We start from the raw sequence: 17,430 nt of genomic DNA on the forward strand, positions 1-17,430 counted from the left end.
CTATTTTACACCATTTTAAAGACAAGACTCTCCTTTATCTAACCACATTGTCCGATTTCAAAAAGGCTTTACAACGAAAGCAAAACATTAGATTATGTCAGGAGAGTACCCAGCCAGAAATAATCAGACACCCATTTTTCAAGCTAGCATATAATGTCACAAAAACCAAAACCACAGCTAAATGCAGCACTAACCTTTGATGATCTTCATCAGATGACAATCTTAGGACATTATGTTATACAATACATGCATGTTTTGTTCAATCAAGTTCATATTTATATCAAAAAACAGCTTTTTACATTAGCATGTGACGTTCAGAACTAGCATACCGACCGAAAACTTCCGGTGAATTTACTAAATTACTCACGATAAACGTTCACAAAAAACATAACAATTATTTTAAGAATTATAGATACAGAACTCCTTTATGCAATCGCGTTGTCCGATTTTAAAATAGCTTTTCGGTGAAAGCGCATTTTGCAATATTCTGAGTAGATAGCCTGGCCATCATGGCTTGCTATTTTGACACCCACCAAGTTTGGCACTCACCAAACTCTGATTTACTATAAGAAAAATTGGATTACCTTTGCTGTTCTTCGTCAGAATGCACTCCCAGGACTTCTACTTCAACACCCAATGTTGTTTTGGTTCCAAATAATCCATAGTTATATCCAAATAGCTGCGTTTTGTTCTTGCGTTCAAGACACTATCCGAGGGGTGACGCACCGGCACGTATCGTGACAAAAAATTTCAAAATATTCCATTACCGTACTTCGAAGCATGTCAAACGCTGTTTAAAATAAATTTTTATGCGATTTTTCTCGTAAAATAGCAATAATATTCCGACCGGGAGACCTTGTTTTCGTTCAAACACTGAAAATAGAAAATGGAGTCTTCACATGCACGCGCGCACCCGTGTCATTGTTCTCAGAACGACCACTTTCCAAAAGCCCTACTGTTTTTCGCCCAGGGACTGCAGAGTCATCATTCCCCGTTCTGGCGCCTTCTGAGAGCCTATGGGAGCCTTAGAAAATGTCACGTTACAGCAGAGATCCTCTATTTTCCATAAAGAGGCTATAGAAGGCCAAGAAATGGTCAGACAGGGCACTTCCTGTATGTAATCTTCTCAGGTTTTGGCCTGCCATATGAGTTCTGTTATACTCACAGACACCATTCAAACAGTTTTAGAAACTTTAGGGTGTTTTCTATCCAAATAAAATTATATGCATATTCTAGTTTCTGGGCAGGAGTAATAACCAGATTAAATCGGGTACGTTTTTTTATCCGGCCGTGAAAATACTGCCCCCTATCCTAAACAGGTTAACAATTGTATTTGTATTTACAGAAGGCATGCAAGTTTTGTTATTAAGGCACATGAAAGTTCACATGTTCCATAAGGCATTTTGATTAAAAAAATATATATATATGTTCAAATGTCTCTCCTGTGAAGTAGTGATGCGCAACATACACCTAGTTTCCTGAAATGAGTCTTCCCCTGTGCCATCTCTCCTTCTCTCAACATATGACCTTACTATTGCCCTCTTTCACATCCTCCTCTCCCTCCTATCCCTCTCTCTTCCCTCTCTCTCCCCTCTCCCTCTCTCTCCAGACATGTGTGCAATTAAATCTATGCCAGTGTTGCTGATACACCAGCTATACCATCATGACAGCCAAATTAAAAATTGATTTCTTCGACTGATTCCCACACTAGCAGAAGGCCCCGCTCATTCCTCTCTTATTCCCGCTCTATCTCTCCACTGCTCTTTTGAGCCTTACCTTGGTAGGATGATAGGATCCCTCAAACTCTCCTCCCGCTCTGCCCCTCATTTCAGACACATTTTACTCAGGCACCTCAGCGGGCGGCCTTCCCAATTCGTATCTCCACAATGAGAAATTAGTTGAGAGTCAAATGATTGCCTGTGCGTGCGTAAGTGAGTGACTGTGTGTGTGTGCGTGCAAGCATGCGTGCGTGTATGTGTGTGCGTGTGTGTTTGGGCCTATGCATTTGAGCTGGCTTGTAAAGTAACAGAGAAACATCCATTGGCAGGAGTTGATGATTAGAATGCGGTCTTGTTTGCTGCTCTCTGGTCTCTGAACACAGAACATGAAGTAGCTGTTGAACACTGCTAAAACATCCCACCTGTATGTAAACTACAACACGTAGAGGCAACACAATTATTATTCCTCTTCAAAATGATCCTGGTCGGTTTTCCTGAAGAAAATAACATTCACACTTAAAACAACCCACTTAAACACACACAAGGAAATGTTATGACATTTTGGCTAACTTCCTCTCTCTCTCAATTCATTTCAATTCAAGGGGCTTTATTGGCATGGGAAACATATGTTTACATTGCCAAAGTAAGGCAAATGGATAAACAAAAGTGAAAGAAACAATAAAAAGTGAACAGTAAATATTACACTCACACAAGTTCCAAAAGAATAAAGACATTTCAAATGTCCTATTATGTCTATATACAGTGATGTAACGATGTGCAAATAGCTAAAATTCAAAAGGGAAAATAAATAAACTGTCAGAGTCTAGGTGATGTCGGTAAGGCGGAGTCAGGCGCAGGACACAGAGATGAGTAATAATAGTTACTTTACTCAAAAATAATCCTCCAACAAGGAGACCGAAAATCCAGAATCACATAAACGAGACAACTGACAACAATAAACACGCACAAAACCATGATGGCTCCAGAGGGCTAAATAGGGAAATACTTAAAATGAAATGGGAACCAGGTGTGTACAATACAGACAAAACAAATGGAAAAAGAAATGTAGATCGGTGGAGGCTAGAAAGCCGGTGACGACCGCTTCTTTACTGGTTTCCCTTTTCTTGTGGCAACAGGTCACAAATCTTGCTGCTGTGATGACACACTGTGGCATTTCACCCAATAAATATGGGAGTTTATCAAAATTTGATTTAAAAAAAATATATTTTTGGGTCTGTCTAATCTGAGGGAGATATGTGTCTCTAATATGGTCATACATTTGACAGGATGTTAGGAAGTGCGCCTCAGTTTCCACCTCATTTTGTGGGCAGTGTGCACACAGTGTGCACATAGCCTGTCTTCTCTTGAGACCCTGACAGTAAATCTCAGTAAGACAAAAATAATGGTGTTCCAAAAAAAGTCCAGTTGCCAGGAACACAAATACAAATTCCGTCTAGACACTGTTGCCCTAGAGCACACAAAAACGATACATACCTCGGCCTAATCATCAGTCTGTACATAGTACAAAACCTTCCTTCATTTTGGGTCAGTCACAGTGGTCAGGTATTCTGCCACTGTGTAGTCTCTGTTTAGAGCCAAATGGCATTCCAGTTTGTTCATTTTTTGTTGTTAATTCTTTCCGATGTGTCAAGTCATTATCTTATTGTTTTCTCGTGATTTGGTTGGGTCGAATTGTTTTGCTGTCCTGGGGCTCTGTGGGGTGTGTTTGTGTTTGTGAACAGAGCCCCAGGACCAGTTTGATTAGGGGACTCTTCTCCAGGTTCATCTCTCTGTAGGTGATGGCTTTGTTATGGAAGGTTTGGGAATCGCTTCCTTTTAGGTGGTTGCAGAATTTAACGTCTCTTTTCTGGATTTTGATAATTAGCGGGTATCGGCCTAAATTTGCTCTGCATGCATTACTTGGTGTTTACGTTGTATGCAGAGGATTTTTTTGCAGAATTCTGCATGCAGAGTCTCAATTTGGTGTTTGTCCCATTTTGTGAATTCTTGGTTGGTGAGCGGACCCCAGAATGTCACAACCATAGAGGGCAATGGGTTCTATAACTGATTCAAGTATGTTGAGACAGATCCTAATTTGTATGTCAAATGTTATGTTCCTTTTGATGGCATAGAATGCTTTTCTTGCCTTGTCTCTCAGCTCGTTCACAGCTTTGTGGAAGTTACCTGTGGCGCTGATGATTAGGCCGCAGGTATGTATAGTTTTTGTGTGCTCTAGGGCAACAGTGTCTAGACGGAATTTGTATTTGTGTTCCTGGCAACTGGACTTTTTTTGGAACACCATTATTTTTGTCTTACTGAGATTTAGTGTCATGGCCCAGGTCTGACAGAATCTGTGCAGAATATCTAGGTGCTGCTATAGGCCCTCCTTGGTTGGGGACAAAAGCAACAAATCATCAGCAAACAGTAGACATTTGACTTCAGATTCCAGTAGGGTGAGTCCGGGCGCTACAGACTGTTCTAGTGCCCTCACCAATTCTCTCTCTCTCTCACACACACACACACACACGCACACCCCTCCACCCACCTATCACGAGGTCCCCAGTGCCTAGGAGTGTCAGTGAAAGTGATTATGTCTGCGGCAGGCTGGCTGCTTGCTGGACTGCAGCAGCGGCTGCTTTGGTTGTCCGAGTTTCTCAATGACAAAACAAATCAATCCAGTCACCCTGAAGAAGAGGAATGGCCCAGCGATAGTGCTAGCCGTCAGAACAGTGAAAACCCTAAGCCGATACACGTCATCGATTCAGACAGACATTCCGGCAAAAGTTATTGGCTGAAGTCGTTAAATAACTTCAGGAGTGATAAAAGGGTTATCTTAGTATAGAACCTTAGAAATAATGTTCAGGCGGACACAGAGGCTGTCTTACCACTAAACTCGCTAAAGTTCATTGAAAGTTTGATTATCGCTCATGTACTTTACTGTACTGTAATGTCTACAGACCTCACACTGACTTGTAAAAGAAGTGATTCCTGAAATGTGTCTCTTTATAAAACCCGACACTCTCTTACCGGCTGTGTTATAATGGCGCCAGACAGGAATTGTCTCATAGCCCTCTTGGCTGAAAGAAGGCTTTCATCACTGTCTGTGTCCCCTGACTCACTCGGTCTGGCATCTCAGACATCACAATACCAGCATTGTGAGGGATCGTCCTCATCCTCGTCTCCTTCTTTTTCTTGTCCTTCCCTCACTCTGTATCTAACATCTTGAGTTAAGTCTGCTGTGGCTGGCTCGTTGACTGCCAAAACAGTGTTAGCATAGCTTATTAGCCTCGCTAATCCATCCTAATGACGAGATTTTGAAGTCCACAGGGCAGAAGTTGTATCCCCAACCTCTGGAGTTTAGCTGCCAGATTTCAGACCTGGGTTCAATTAGTATTTGTTTTCTATTAAATACTTTGGCTGGGCTTGCTTGAGCTATGTCTGGTGCAATAAAATCAATGAAATGGTCCCGGAAGTGCAAACGCCTGCCTATGTAGCACTCAGGGTAGGCTCAATCAAACGCTCAGTGAGTTAGCCAAGCCTGCTGTAACTATGAAAAAGAGAAACAAATAGGGCAGTTTCACATTAAGTCACTATGGAGGAGAGGGAAAGGAGAGATTTGCTGCTTGCAGAACCGCTTGTATTAAATGTTGAAATGGGAGAAGTGAGTTGAGGAACTCTCCAGTTGTCATGTTTAATTCTTTCTAAGACGTTGGGGGGTAGTGAAGACATCAGTGAAATAACACAAATGGAATCATGTAGTAACCAAAAAAGTGTAAACATTTTTATTTTTTTATTTACCGTTTATTTAACTACGCAAGTCAGTTAAGGACAAATTCTTATTTACAATTTTTTATTTTATTTATTTTTATTTCACCTTTATTTAACCAGGTAAGTTCTCATTTACAACTGCGACCTGGTCAAGATAAAGCAAAGCAGTGTGACAAAAACAACAACACAGAGTTTACACATAAATAAACATACAGTCAATAACACGAAAGAAAATAAAAAATTGAAAAAATCTATGTACAGTGTGTGCAAATGTTGAAGAGTAGGCAATAAATAGGCCATAGAGGTGAAAAATAATTACAATTTAGCATTAATACTGCAGTGATAGATGTGCAGATGATGATGTGCAAGTAGAGATACTGGGGTGCAAAAGAGAAAGAGGGTAGGTAATACTATGGGGATGAGGTAGTTGGATGGGCTATTTACAGATTGGCTGTGTACAGGTACAGTGATCGGTAAGCTGTTCTCACAGCTGATGCTTAAAGTTAGAGAGGGAGATATAAGACTCCAGCTTCAGAGATTTTTGCAATTCGTTCCAGTCATTGGCAGCAGAGAACTGGAAGGAAAGGCAGCCAAAGAAAGTGTTGGCTTTGGGGATGACCAGTGCAATATACCTGCTTGAGCACGTGCTACGGGTGGGTGTTGCTATGGTGACCAGTGAGCTGAGATAAGGTGGGGCTTTACCTAGCAAAGACTTATAGATGACCTAGAGCCAGTGGGTTTGGCGATGGATATATAGTGAGGGCCAGCCAACGAGCGTACAGGTCGCAGTGGTGGGTAGTATATGGGGCTTTGGTGACAAAACGGATGGCACTGTGATAGACTACGTCCAGTTTGCTGAGTAGAGTGTTGGGGGCTATTTTGTAAATGGCATCGCCGAAATCAAGGATCGGTAGCATAGTCAGTTTTACGAGGGCGGTATGAGTGAAGGAGGCTTTGTTGCGAAATAGGAAGCCGATTCTAAATTTAATTTTGGATTGGAGATGCTTAATGTGAGTCTGGAAGGAGAGTTTACAGTCTAACCTGACACCTAGGTATGTCCTACAATGACGGCGTACCAAAAGGCCTCCAGTAGGGACGGGGGCTGGGATTCATTTTTTAAATAAATATAGGACAAAACACACATCACGACAAGAGAGACACCACAACACTACATAAAGAGAGACCTAAGACAACAACATAGCATGGTAGCAACACATGAAAACACAGAATGGTAGCAACATGACATGGCAACAACATGTTAGCAACACAACATGCAGCAGCACAACATGGTAGCAGCACAAAACATGGTAGAAACACTATTGGGCACAGACAACAGCACAAAGGGCAAGAAGGTAGAGCCAAAAAACATCCCGTGAAACAGCCACAAATGTCAGTAAGAGTGTCCATGATTGAGTCTTTGAATGAAGAGATGGAGATAAAACGGTCCAGTGTGAGTGTTTTTTGCAGCTCGTTCCAGTCGCTAGCTGCAGTGAACTGAAAAGAGGAGTACTCAGGGATGCGTGTGCTTTGAGGACCTTTAACAGAATGTCAAAATATATTTTAGATTTTAGATTCTTCAAAGTAGCCACCCTTTGCCTTGATGACAGCTTTGCACACTCTTGGCATTCTCTCAACCAGCTTCACCTGGAATGCTTTTCCAACACTCTTGAAGGAGTTCCCTCATATTCTGAGCACGTGTTGGCTGCTTTTCCTTCACTCTGCGATCCAACTCTGTCACGTCCTGACCAGTATAGGGGTTATTTGTTATTGTAGTTTGGTCAGGATGTGGCAGAGGGTGTTTGTTTTATGTGGTTCAGTGTGTGTTTTGTGTATGTGTTTAGGTAGAGGGGTATTTGATTTATTAGTCCGGGGTTTGTTAGTCATTGTTCTATGTTATTATATTTCTATGTTCTATCTAGTCTTTTGTAGTTCTATGTTTAGTTAATTGGGGTTGGACCTTCAATTGGAGGCAGCTGGTTATTGTTGCCTCTGATTGAGGGTCCTATAATTAGGAGTTTGTTTTTCATGGGTTTTTGTGGGAGATTGTTCTTGTTTTGCTGTTTGCTTTACAAGACTGTTTTCGTTCATTTCGTATTGTATACGTTTATGTGTTTTCCTTCTTCACCAAATAAAAAAGAAGATGAGTGTACATTTTCCCGCTGCGTCTTGGTCTCTACCCTACGACACCCGTGACAAACTCATCACAAACCATCTCATTTGGGTTGAGTTCAGTTGATTGTGGAGGCCAGGTCATCTGTTGCAGCACTCCATCACTCTCCTTCTTGGTCAAATAGCCCTTACACAGCTTGGAGGTGTGTTGGGTCATTGACCTGTTGAAAAACAAATGATAGTCCCACTAAGCGCAAACCAGATGGGATGGCATATCGCTGCAGAATACTGTGGTAGCCATGCTGGTTAAGTGTGCCTTGAATTCTAAATAAATAACAGACAGTGTCACCAGCAAAGCACCCCCAAACCATCACACCTCCTCCTCCATGCTTCACGGTGGGAACCACACATGCAGAGATTATCTGTTCACCTACTCTGTGTCTCACAAAGACACGGCGATTGGAACCAAAAATCTACAATTTGGATCCTTCAGACCAAAGGACAGATTTCCACTGGTCTAACGTCTATTGCTCGTGTTTCTTGACTCAAGCAAATCTCTTCTTATTATTGGTGTCCTTTAGTAGTGGATTCTTTGCAGCATTTCGACCATGAAGGCCTGATTCACGCAGTCTCCTCTGAACAGTTGATGTTGAGATATGTCTGTTGCTTGAACTCTGTGAAGCATTTATTTGGGCTGCAATTTCTGAGGCTGGTTACTCTAATGTACTTATCCTCTGCAGCAGAGGTAACTCTGGGTATTGTCCTGGAAATTCATATTGAGAGAGACTTCATTTCTTCAAACAATAATCTTTATTTAATATCAATTCATTATTGCAATAATGAGACTAGACAACCACACAGTCTTGATTGTTGGCCCGAGTAGCCTAACCTTTATAGATCTTTATAAGGCTGATCTAAGAATGCTTAGTCATGGTTGGTTCCACCCCTCGCATGCAGATTGGGGCATCATAAGCCACTCTGGGTTCATCCTGTTGTTATCTGCACAGTGGGTGTTGTCTTAACCCAACCCTGGCTTAGTTTCCCAGGTGCAAGGATTATTTTTGAGACAATGAGGGATTGTTCTACTCCTACGCTATCTCTAGTAAAACACAATCTTGTCTATGTAATGCAATCTTTAACTCATTTGTCAGCTCAAGCCATCTCTAATAACCATATGCCCAGATTAGCTGCAGGGAACTAGAGTGGAGACCATAAAAACACAGCATTAGTAGGTCAGAAATGTCTTACTATTAGTTAAATATTATTTGTTAACCATTCATATGAAATAAATCAGATAAGTACGGAATTTTTCTCTCACAGTCTTCCTTTCCTGTGGCATTCCTCATGAGAGCCAGTTTCATCATAGCGCTTGATTGTTTTTGCGACTGCACTTGAAGAAACTTTCAAAGTTCTTGAAATATTCCGTATAGACTGGCCTTCCGTTCTTAAGGTAATGATGGACTATCGTTTCTCTTTGCTTATTTAAGCTGCTCTTGCCATAATATTGACTTGTGTCTTTTACCAAATAGGGCTATCTTCTGTATACCACCGCTACCTTGTCACAACACAACTGATTGGCTGAAACGCATTACGAAGGAAAGAGATTCCACAAACTTTTAACAAGGCACACCTGTTAATTGAAATGCATACACGTGACTGACTACCTCATAAAGCTGGTTGAGAGAATGTCAAGAGTGTGCAAAGCTGAGGGTAGCTACTTTGAAGAATCTAAATAATATTTATATTTGTTTAACACTTTCTTGGTTACTACATGATTCCATATGTGTTATTTCATAGTTTTGATGTCTTCACTATTATTCTACAACGTGGAAAAAAGTAAAAATAAAGAAAAACGCTTGAATGAGTAGGTGTGTCCAAACTTTTGACTGGTACTGTGTGTGTATATATATATATATATATATATATATATATATATATATATATATATATATATATTTATTTATTACATTTTTTACACGTATTTAACCTCTTTTTTTGGGTAGGCACAAAACTACCTTCATACTTCCATAGGTTTTTTTTAACTAGTCCCGTGACAGTTGTGGGGGTCATAGAGTAAAATGGAGAACACCATCGTGTTTGTGAGAATCTGCCATTGGGTTGTTTGGGTGGTTTGTAAGTCAAACCGTTCGGACGCTACAGATGTTTTTGTGATAAGACTGATTTTCGGGATGTCTCCTGGTCTGACAACCACCGCTCTAAGTCTGGCAACTTTCACCGCAGATGCGGAAGTGCGACGCTGGCGGATTTTGCTGGTGATTTTTTTTGTTATGTAACTTTAATTTACACACCGGTGCGTCAACTGACTCTAGGGGGTTTTAAAATCATTTCAGTGAACCCTCAGATTTCAGCTGGTCCATTTTTGTTGCTGACTTTGCAGTATCTCTGCACTGCCTTGATAAGACAGAAGAAATTTGAGCTTGTGCTTGGACTGGGAATCTTTCTAACACGACTCTAAAAGCACTACTTTCAGGGGACAGTGTTTGGGCTTGTGTGGGTGTGTGTGTGTGTGTGTGTGTGTGTGTGTGTGTGTGTGTGTGTGTGTGTGTGTGTGTGTGTGTGTGTGTGTGTGTGTGTGTGTGCGTGTGCGTTAAGAGCTGTGGTAAGACTGGGTGTGCGCTCTGGGACAAGAGCCCACTCTCTTGCTGTCTCTTCACCCTGTGTCGAAGAGGTGTTTTCAGATAGCGGTTTCACAGTGTGCCACCTTTCCAGCATCTATCCGATGACAGCAATCATCATGGTCTATGTACCTATCAGAAAAAGCTGCAGGAAAAAAATACACCCGAAGACAGCTTAACACACTATCCAGAGTTTTAACACCTAATACTTTACATTATGAATGGAGACACCCAGGACAATGTAGACAGTTTCTATCATCAAGTCTGTCAGGAATTTGCATTAGTCTGTAGGTGTCTAGTTTATCCCTTGTTTTATTCCCTTCATCCTGCAACTTGAGATCTCCCAGAGTGCCATTGTGAATAATTGAGTTTGCTAAACTATGAGTCATATTCACACAAACAAACGCCACACTTCTTTTAATGTCTACGGTTAGTCTTTTGAAAATTCTAGGCATATAGACCTTGAGATGCTAAATTCAACGTGAAGGGAGTGAAGTGTATTTTGAATTGTAAAGCAGTGTAAACTATCATGGACACATTTTCTTTCCAAGAAATCCAAAGAAAAGCTAGACAGCATCAGTATTCAAAGACTAGTGTGTAATATATTTATTCACATTCAAAGTCCCTATAGCATTGTTGGGCGTAGTCTTTGTCAAACCTATCAATATAAAACTAAGCAGTATGCCTTTGTATGCATAATTTCTCTTTCCCACATTCATGTGGGGTCTATGATTGCTAGCAGCTGACAATACTAAAACCAAATTGTCTCTATCTATCCCCCTTTCCCTGTAGGTGGTGTACAAGAATAACGACTTCAAGCTAGAACTTTCCCGGCTAGCTATTGAGCGGGACCCTAAGATCAGCCTGAACGGAGATCTTGTTTTCCGCTGTGAGGATGTGGCCGCCCTGGACCCCGTCACCTTTGAGTCCCCAGAGTCCTTCATCGCCCTGCCCAAGTGGAACACCAAGAAAACAGGCTCCATCTCCTTCGACTTCCGCACCACAGAACCCAGCGGCCTGCTCCTGTTTAGCCACGGGCGCACCCAGGGTCCTAAAGAGCAGAAACCAGGTCGGGACATGAAGTCAGACTACTTCGCCATGGAGCTGTTGGATGGGTTTCTCTACCTGCTAATGGACATGGGATCTGGGAGTATCAAGCTGAAGACCAGTAATAAGAAGGTGAACGACGGGGAGTGGTGCCATGTGGACTTCCAGAGGGAAGGGAGGAAAGGTGAGGATATGAACATCTATAAAGCAGTACATCAGTACTTTTCTACGTTTATGACATATACATGTACAAGCTAGGAAGCCATTGCAACAACTATACATATTTCCAGGTACTCTTATGTTGCGGAGATGTACACATAAATACAGACTATATACTGTATACCAGTGGAGGATTTTGAGGGGAGGACGGCTCATAATAATGGCTGAAACGGAGCAAATTAAATGCCATCAAACACATGTACACCATATGTTTCAACCTGTCCTCCCCAATTAAGGTGCCACCAACCTCCTGTGATGAAAACTCATTCTCCGTCATCCACCTGTTCTATTTCTTATCTTCCTGTCCTTCAGTCCTGTCTAAAAGCTGTTCCACACACCTTTCCACCCCTTCTGCCTGCCTCTCTCTGTCCTGTCTTAAAGCTGTTCTACACACCTCTCAGCCCTCTCGGCCTGCCTCTCTCTCTGTCCTGTCTTAAAGCTGTTCTACACACCTTTCCGCCCCTTCTGCCTGCCTCTCTCTGTCCTGTCTTAAAGCTGTTCTACACACCTGTCAGCCCTCTTGGCCTGCCTCTCTCTCTGTCCTGTCTTAAAGCTGTTCTACACACCTGTCAGCCCTCTCGGCCTGCCTCTCTCTCAGTCCTGTCTTAAAGCTGTTCTACACACCTCTCAGCCCTCTCGGCCTGCCTCTCTCTCTGTCCTGTCTTAAAGCTGTTCTACACACCTCTCAGCCCTCTCGGCCTGCCTCTCTCTCAGTCCTGTCTTAAAGCTGTTCTACACACCTCTCAGCCCTCTCGGCCTGCCTCTCTCTCTGTCCTGTCTTAAAGCTGTTCTACACACCTCTCAGCCCTCTCTGCCTGCCTCTCTCTCAGTCCTGTCTTAAAGCTGTTCTACACACCTCAGCCCTCTCGGCCTGCCTCTCTCTCTCTGTCCTGTCTTAAAGCTGTTCTACACACCTCTCAGCATTCTCTGCCTGCCTCTCTCTGTCCTGTCTTAAAGCTGTTCTACACACCTCTCAGCCCTCTCTGCCTGCCTCTCTCTGTCCTGTCTTAAAGCTGTTCTACACACCTCTCAGCCCTCTCGGCCTGCCTCTCTCTCAGTCCTGTCTTAAAGCTGTTCTACACACCTCTCAGCCCTCTCGGCCTGCCTCTCTCTCTGTCCTGTCTTAAAGCTGTTCTACACACCTCTCAGCCCTCTCTGCCTGCCTCTCTCTCAGTCCTGTCTTAAAGCTGTTCTACACACCTCTCAGCCCTCTCGGCCTGCCTCTCTCTCTCTGTCCTGTCTTAAAGCTGTTCTACACACCTCTCAGCCCTCTCTGCCTGCCTCTCTCTGTCCTGTCTTAAAGCTGTTCTACACACCTCTCAGCCCTCTCTGCCTGCCTCTCTCTGTCCTGTCTTAAAGCTGTTCTACACACCTCTCAGCCCTCTCTGCCTGCCTCTCTCTGTCCTGTCTTAAAGCTGTTCTACACACCTCTCAGCCCTCTCGGCCTGCCTCTCTCTCAGTCCTGTCTTAATGCTGTTCTACACACCTCTCAGCCCTCTCGGCCTGCCTCTCTCTCTGTCCTGTCTCAAAGCTGTTCTACACACCTCTCAGCCCTCTCTGCCTGCCTCTCTCTTGGTGCTGTCATATCCATGTCTTCTCTCCTAGTACTGTCCCCTGAGGGATGTGCATGATGCACTTAGGCACTTATGTTTTTGTGTGTCTGTGTGTTTGTGCATGTGTGTGTGTACATGTCTGCGTTCTTGCATGTGTGTGTGAGAGAGAGTGTGTGGGAAGCCTCCTCATACCTCCTAACTAATCCCCATGTTGGGATGCTCCTATAGGGAGTCTCTCTGATCGCACTCCTGTCCTTCCTGTTAGAGCGTTTTCATTGACAATTTAGAGTGAGTGGTAAATCACAGCCAAGAGGAGCCCAGGTCTCATCCACTCTCAACCGTGCTGCATACTCCTGGGTCATTTCCCCTCCAGCCAATCGATTACAGCCTCAACACAAACACACAAGAACATACAAAAGCACTCAACACATACACTCAAACACGGTCACACACACACACAAAGTCGCATGCAAGAAATAACACTTGCAGGAAAACACACAAGAGTACCAACACGTAAACACACATTACCTTGCCTGATGCTTCAATTGCACTCCACACACACACACACACACACACACACACACACACACACACACACACACACACACACACACACACACACACACACACACACACACACACACACACACACACACACACACACACACACACACACACACACACACACACGACATCATGTATATACCCCCTTATCTCTCCTCTCTCCTCCTCCACCTCCTCCTCCTCCTCTCCCAGGCTCCATCTCAGTGAACAGCCGCAGTATCCCCTTCAACTCCAACGAGGGCAGTGAGATCCTGGACCTGGACAGTGACATGTTCCTGGGGGGTCTCCCCGAGTCCCGCTCTGACCTGGTGCTGCCCCCCGAGGTCTGGACCGCCCTGCTCAACTACGGCTACGTGGGCTGCGTCCGCGACCTCTTCATCGACGGCAAGAGCCGCGACGTGCGCCGCCTGGCCGAGATCCAGAGCTCCCCGGGGGTTAGCAGCTTCTGCACCCGCGAGCTGCAGAAGAGGTGTAGCAGCACCCCCTGTGGGAACGGAGGCCTGTGTAAAGAGGGATGGAACCGCTACATCTGCGACTGCACCGGCACCGGCTACCTGGGCAGCAACTGTGAAATCGGTGAGGAGTGGCTGGGAAACGGGGAAGAACGGGGCAGTGGGGAACAGGTGGTGATGAAACAGACTGGGGACATTTGGTGGCAGCGGTGGGATCGGTGGGGAGACGATGTCAGAAGTGGGGTCCGTGGGGATTAAGTTCCATTTGGTTTCATGCTTACAAGCGAGCTAACCCTAGTCATAATACGCTTAGATGATGAGGCTATATTGACTTACCCTGATGCCACTCTAAAGCATCCACCAGCTGCAGTGTGCTAAAAGGAGCTATGCACTTGGGGATGGGTGGCATTTGGTCCTGCGTTGGCTTGGCAGGGATGGGGAGCGAGCTGACTGAACTGGTGGGAGGCTGGGGGAGGCTTGTGGAGCTCGGTAGAGCGACCATGCTTACTGTCACCATCTGGGCTTGTCACGTATATCCAGGTGGTGCGAGGCTGCTCTCTCTGTCTGTCTGTGCGTGGGTGACACAACCAGCTAGCGACTACATATGTCTGATCCATTCTAATTAGCTGTAGGCTGTTGGCTGTGTCGTAGCACTAAAGTAAAGCATGTAACATCTCCTTCGAGACCCAGGTGAAATGCAGTGGTGTGACGTAAAAATACATTGAAGTACTATCTTAACTTGACTAATTATAGTTTTGAAAAGTTTTACTTTTACTTCACTACATTCCTAAAGAAAATAATGTACTTTTTACTCCATACATTTTCCCTGACATCCAAAAGTACTCATTACATTTCTAATTCTTAGCAGGAAGGAAAATGGTCCAATTACACACTTATCAAGAGAACACATGGTCATGCCTCCTGCCTCTGGTCTGGCAGACTCACTAAACACACATGCTTTGTTTCTAAATGATGTCTGAATGTTGGAGTGTGCCCCTGGCTGTAAGTACATTCAATTAAATAATCTGTTCTGCTTAATATAAGGAATTCAAATTATTTATATAATTTACATTTACTTTTGATATTTAAGTATATTTAAAACCAAATACTTTTAGACTTTTAGTAGTATTTTACTGGGTGACTTTCACTTTTACGTGAGTCATTTTCTATTAAGGTATCTTTACTTTTCCTCAAGTCTGACAGTTGGCTACTTTTTCCACCGCTAGAAATGGATGCACAACTCAGGGATGCTGTGTTGTAGGCTTATCAATGGTAACAAGAGTCTGGATTGAAATCAAGGCAGTGAAGGACTGAACATCATCGAAAGAACGGGTCAGTTTGTACCAGTGAGGTATAATGTTTGTTTCTGATGAGCTGTGTTTTTTTGTTGTGGTGCTTCACTGCCCTCTAGTGTGTTTATCTTATACTGCAAGTGTATGAAAAAGAGTTACACAATATTGTGCTTTGTTGACACTTGTCTGACCAGGGTGGTCTAACTCAATATTAGTGTTTAAGTAGTGGGACTTGATCTTCAATAATACAGTGAGATTGGAAACTAACCTTTTGAGTCGGACGTTTTATTCAACAGCAAATAGTTGTTTGCCAAAAGGCGATATGCTTTGTGTTAAAGTGGATTTCAGTGGCTTGACCAGTAGTATCATTTAGTAATTTAGCTAATTTAGTTTGTGCACCAAACCATATGCATCCAAAATAAAAGGGACGTACCCAGTCATGGTGAATCAGCCTAGCCCACGGCAACATGTTTTTACCCACATACAGAGAGACCTCCTTAGGCAACCTGTCAATCATCTCTTCAGAAGGGATCTACGTGAAGTCAGCTGCAGGGGTTTGCTGTTCATGTCTATGATGTTATCTACATCATATCTTCTGTTAGTTGTATTAGAGGGAAAGGGGGGATACCTAGTCAGTTGTACAACTGAATGCATTCAACTGAAATGTGTCTCCCTCATTTAACCCATCTGATTCAGAGAGGTGCGGGGGGCAGCCTTAATCAACATCTACATCATCAGCAACCGGGGAACAGTGGGTTAACTGCCTTGTTCAGGGGCAGAACGACAGATTTTTAGCTCAGAGATTCGGTCCAGCAACCTTTTGGTTACCAGCCCAACGCTCCTAACCGCCAGGCTACCTGCCCCCCTTAGTGTTGTTATAACACTTCACTTTACTGTCCTCTCTAGTCAAAGAAAAGACACGCTGCTAACCTTGGAAGACCTTTCTGCACTGGGTGTCAATGTGTGTGTTGGGAAAACTACAATATCAGATCTGTAATCTCTGGTTCTGTTGTTAAACGTCATGACGTGTCACTCCATAATGTAACTGTCTGTCTGTATCTGCATCTGCTCATGTGTGCATGCTTCTTACATTCCTCTCCATAACCCGCCCCCTGACAGAGGCGACGGTGCTGAGCTACGACGGCAGCATGTACCTGAAGATCCTCATCCCAGGCACCATGCACACCGAGGCAGAGGACGTGGCGCTACGGTTCATGTCCCAAAGGGCCTACGGCCTCCTCATGGCCACCACCTCCAAAGAGTCCGCCGACACCCTGCGGCTAGAGCTGGACGGTGGCAGGATCAAGCTGACCGTCAACCTAGGTAGCCCATGGCAACCCCACCATGACAACCTCTGGTTTTCTCTTAACCCCTTCCATCAAGCTCCTTGTCCACCCTGTAAACTTGAGCCTTTGTCTGTCACTGCAAGCCTGCCTCCTGTCTCTGCTTCCCTGGTTAGACCTACTCCTGTAGCCTCTCTGCTCTGTTTCTCCCCTGGTCCCTATGGAGATATCTCTAGCTAAAGGAACATAAAGGGGTTTGGTTGTTCAGACAGTCTGCCAGTAGAGGGTGCTATAGAGAATGTTAAAGTCTGAGACATTATTGTCCATATATACTCTAACATCTTTCTAAATTAGTACAAAAAAGAAAGACTGGAAACGATGATATAGAATAAGGAAACAGAAACATATTATTCTACAGCGCTAAGCCTTAAAGGGATACTATCTACTTCCCCAGAGTCAGGTGAACTCGCCAATACCATTTGTATGTCTCTGCTTCCAGTATGAAGGAAATTACAGATAGTTTTGTGAGCCAATGCTAACTAGCCTGAGTGTAATGACTGGAAGTCTATGGGTATCTGCATGCTAGCAGATACCATAGACTTCCAGTCATTGCACAAACGCTAATTAGCAGTTGCGCTAGAGCTAGTTAGCGGCTTCCTTCAAACTGCAGACATAAAAATGGTATCCATGATTCATCTGACTCTGGGGAAGTAGATAAATGGCTTCATTGCCAACATCCAGAAGTATCCCTTTAATATTAGTCTATAGTTTGGACTCCTGGCAGACTGT

At 43.7% G+C, this 17,430-nt stretch overlaps 1 protein-coding gene across 9 annotated transcripts in view; it reads left to right on the top strand.

Moving 5' to 3' along the window:
- The window catches only part of LOC106608688 (neurexin-2), a 1,074,993-nt gene that overhangs the window by 546,810 nt on the left and 510,753 nt on the right, over positions 1–17,430 (top strand). For all 9 annotated transcript variants that reach the window (XM_045721575.2, XM_045721576.2, XM_045721574.2 and 6 more), the window contains 3 exons: positions 11,024–11,462; positions 13,807–14,190; positions 16,478–16,681. In XM_045721575.2, the coding sequence (XP_045577531.1) occupies positions 11,024–11,462; positions 13,807–14,190; positions 16,478–16,681 (1,027 nt within the window). The remainder of the gene's footprint in view (positions 1–11,023; positions 11,463–13,806; positions 14,191–16,477; positions 16,682–17,430) is intronic.

The sequence above is a fragment of the Salmo salar genome, chromosome 07 (genome assembly GCF_965601325.2).
Source record: "Salmo salar chromosome 07, fSalSal1, whole genome shotgun sequence".
In the NCBI taxonomy this organism is placed as follows: Eukaryota; Metazoa; Chordata; class Actinopteri; order Salmoniformes; family Salmonidae; genus Salmo; species Salmo salar.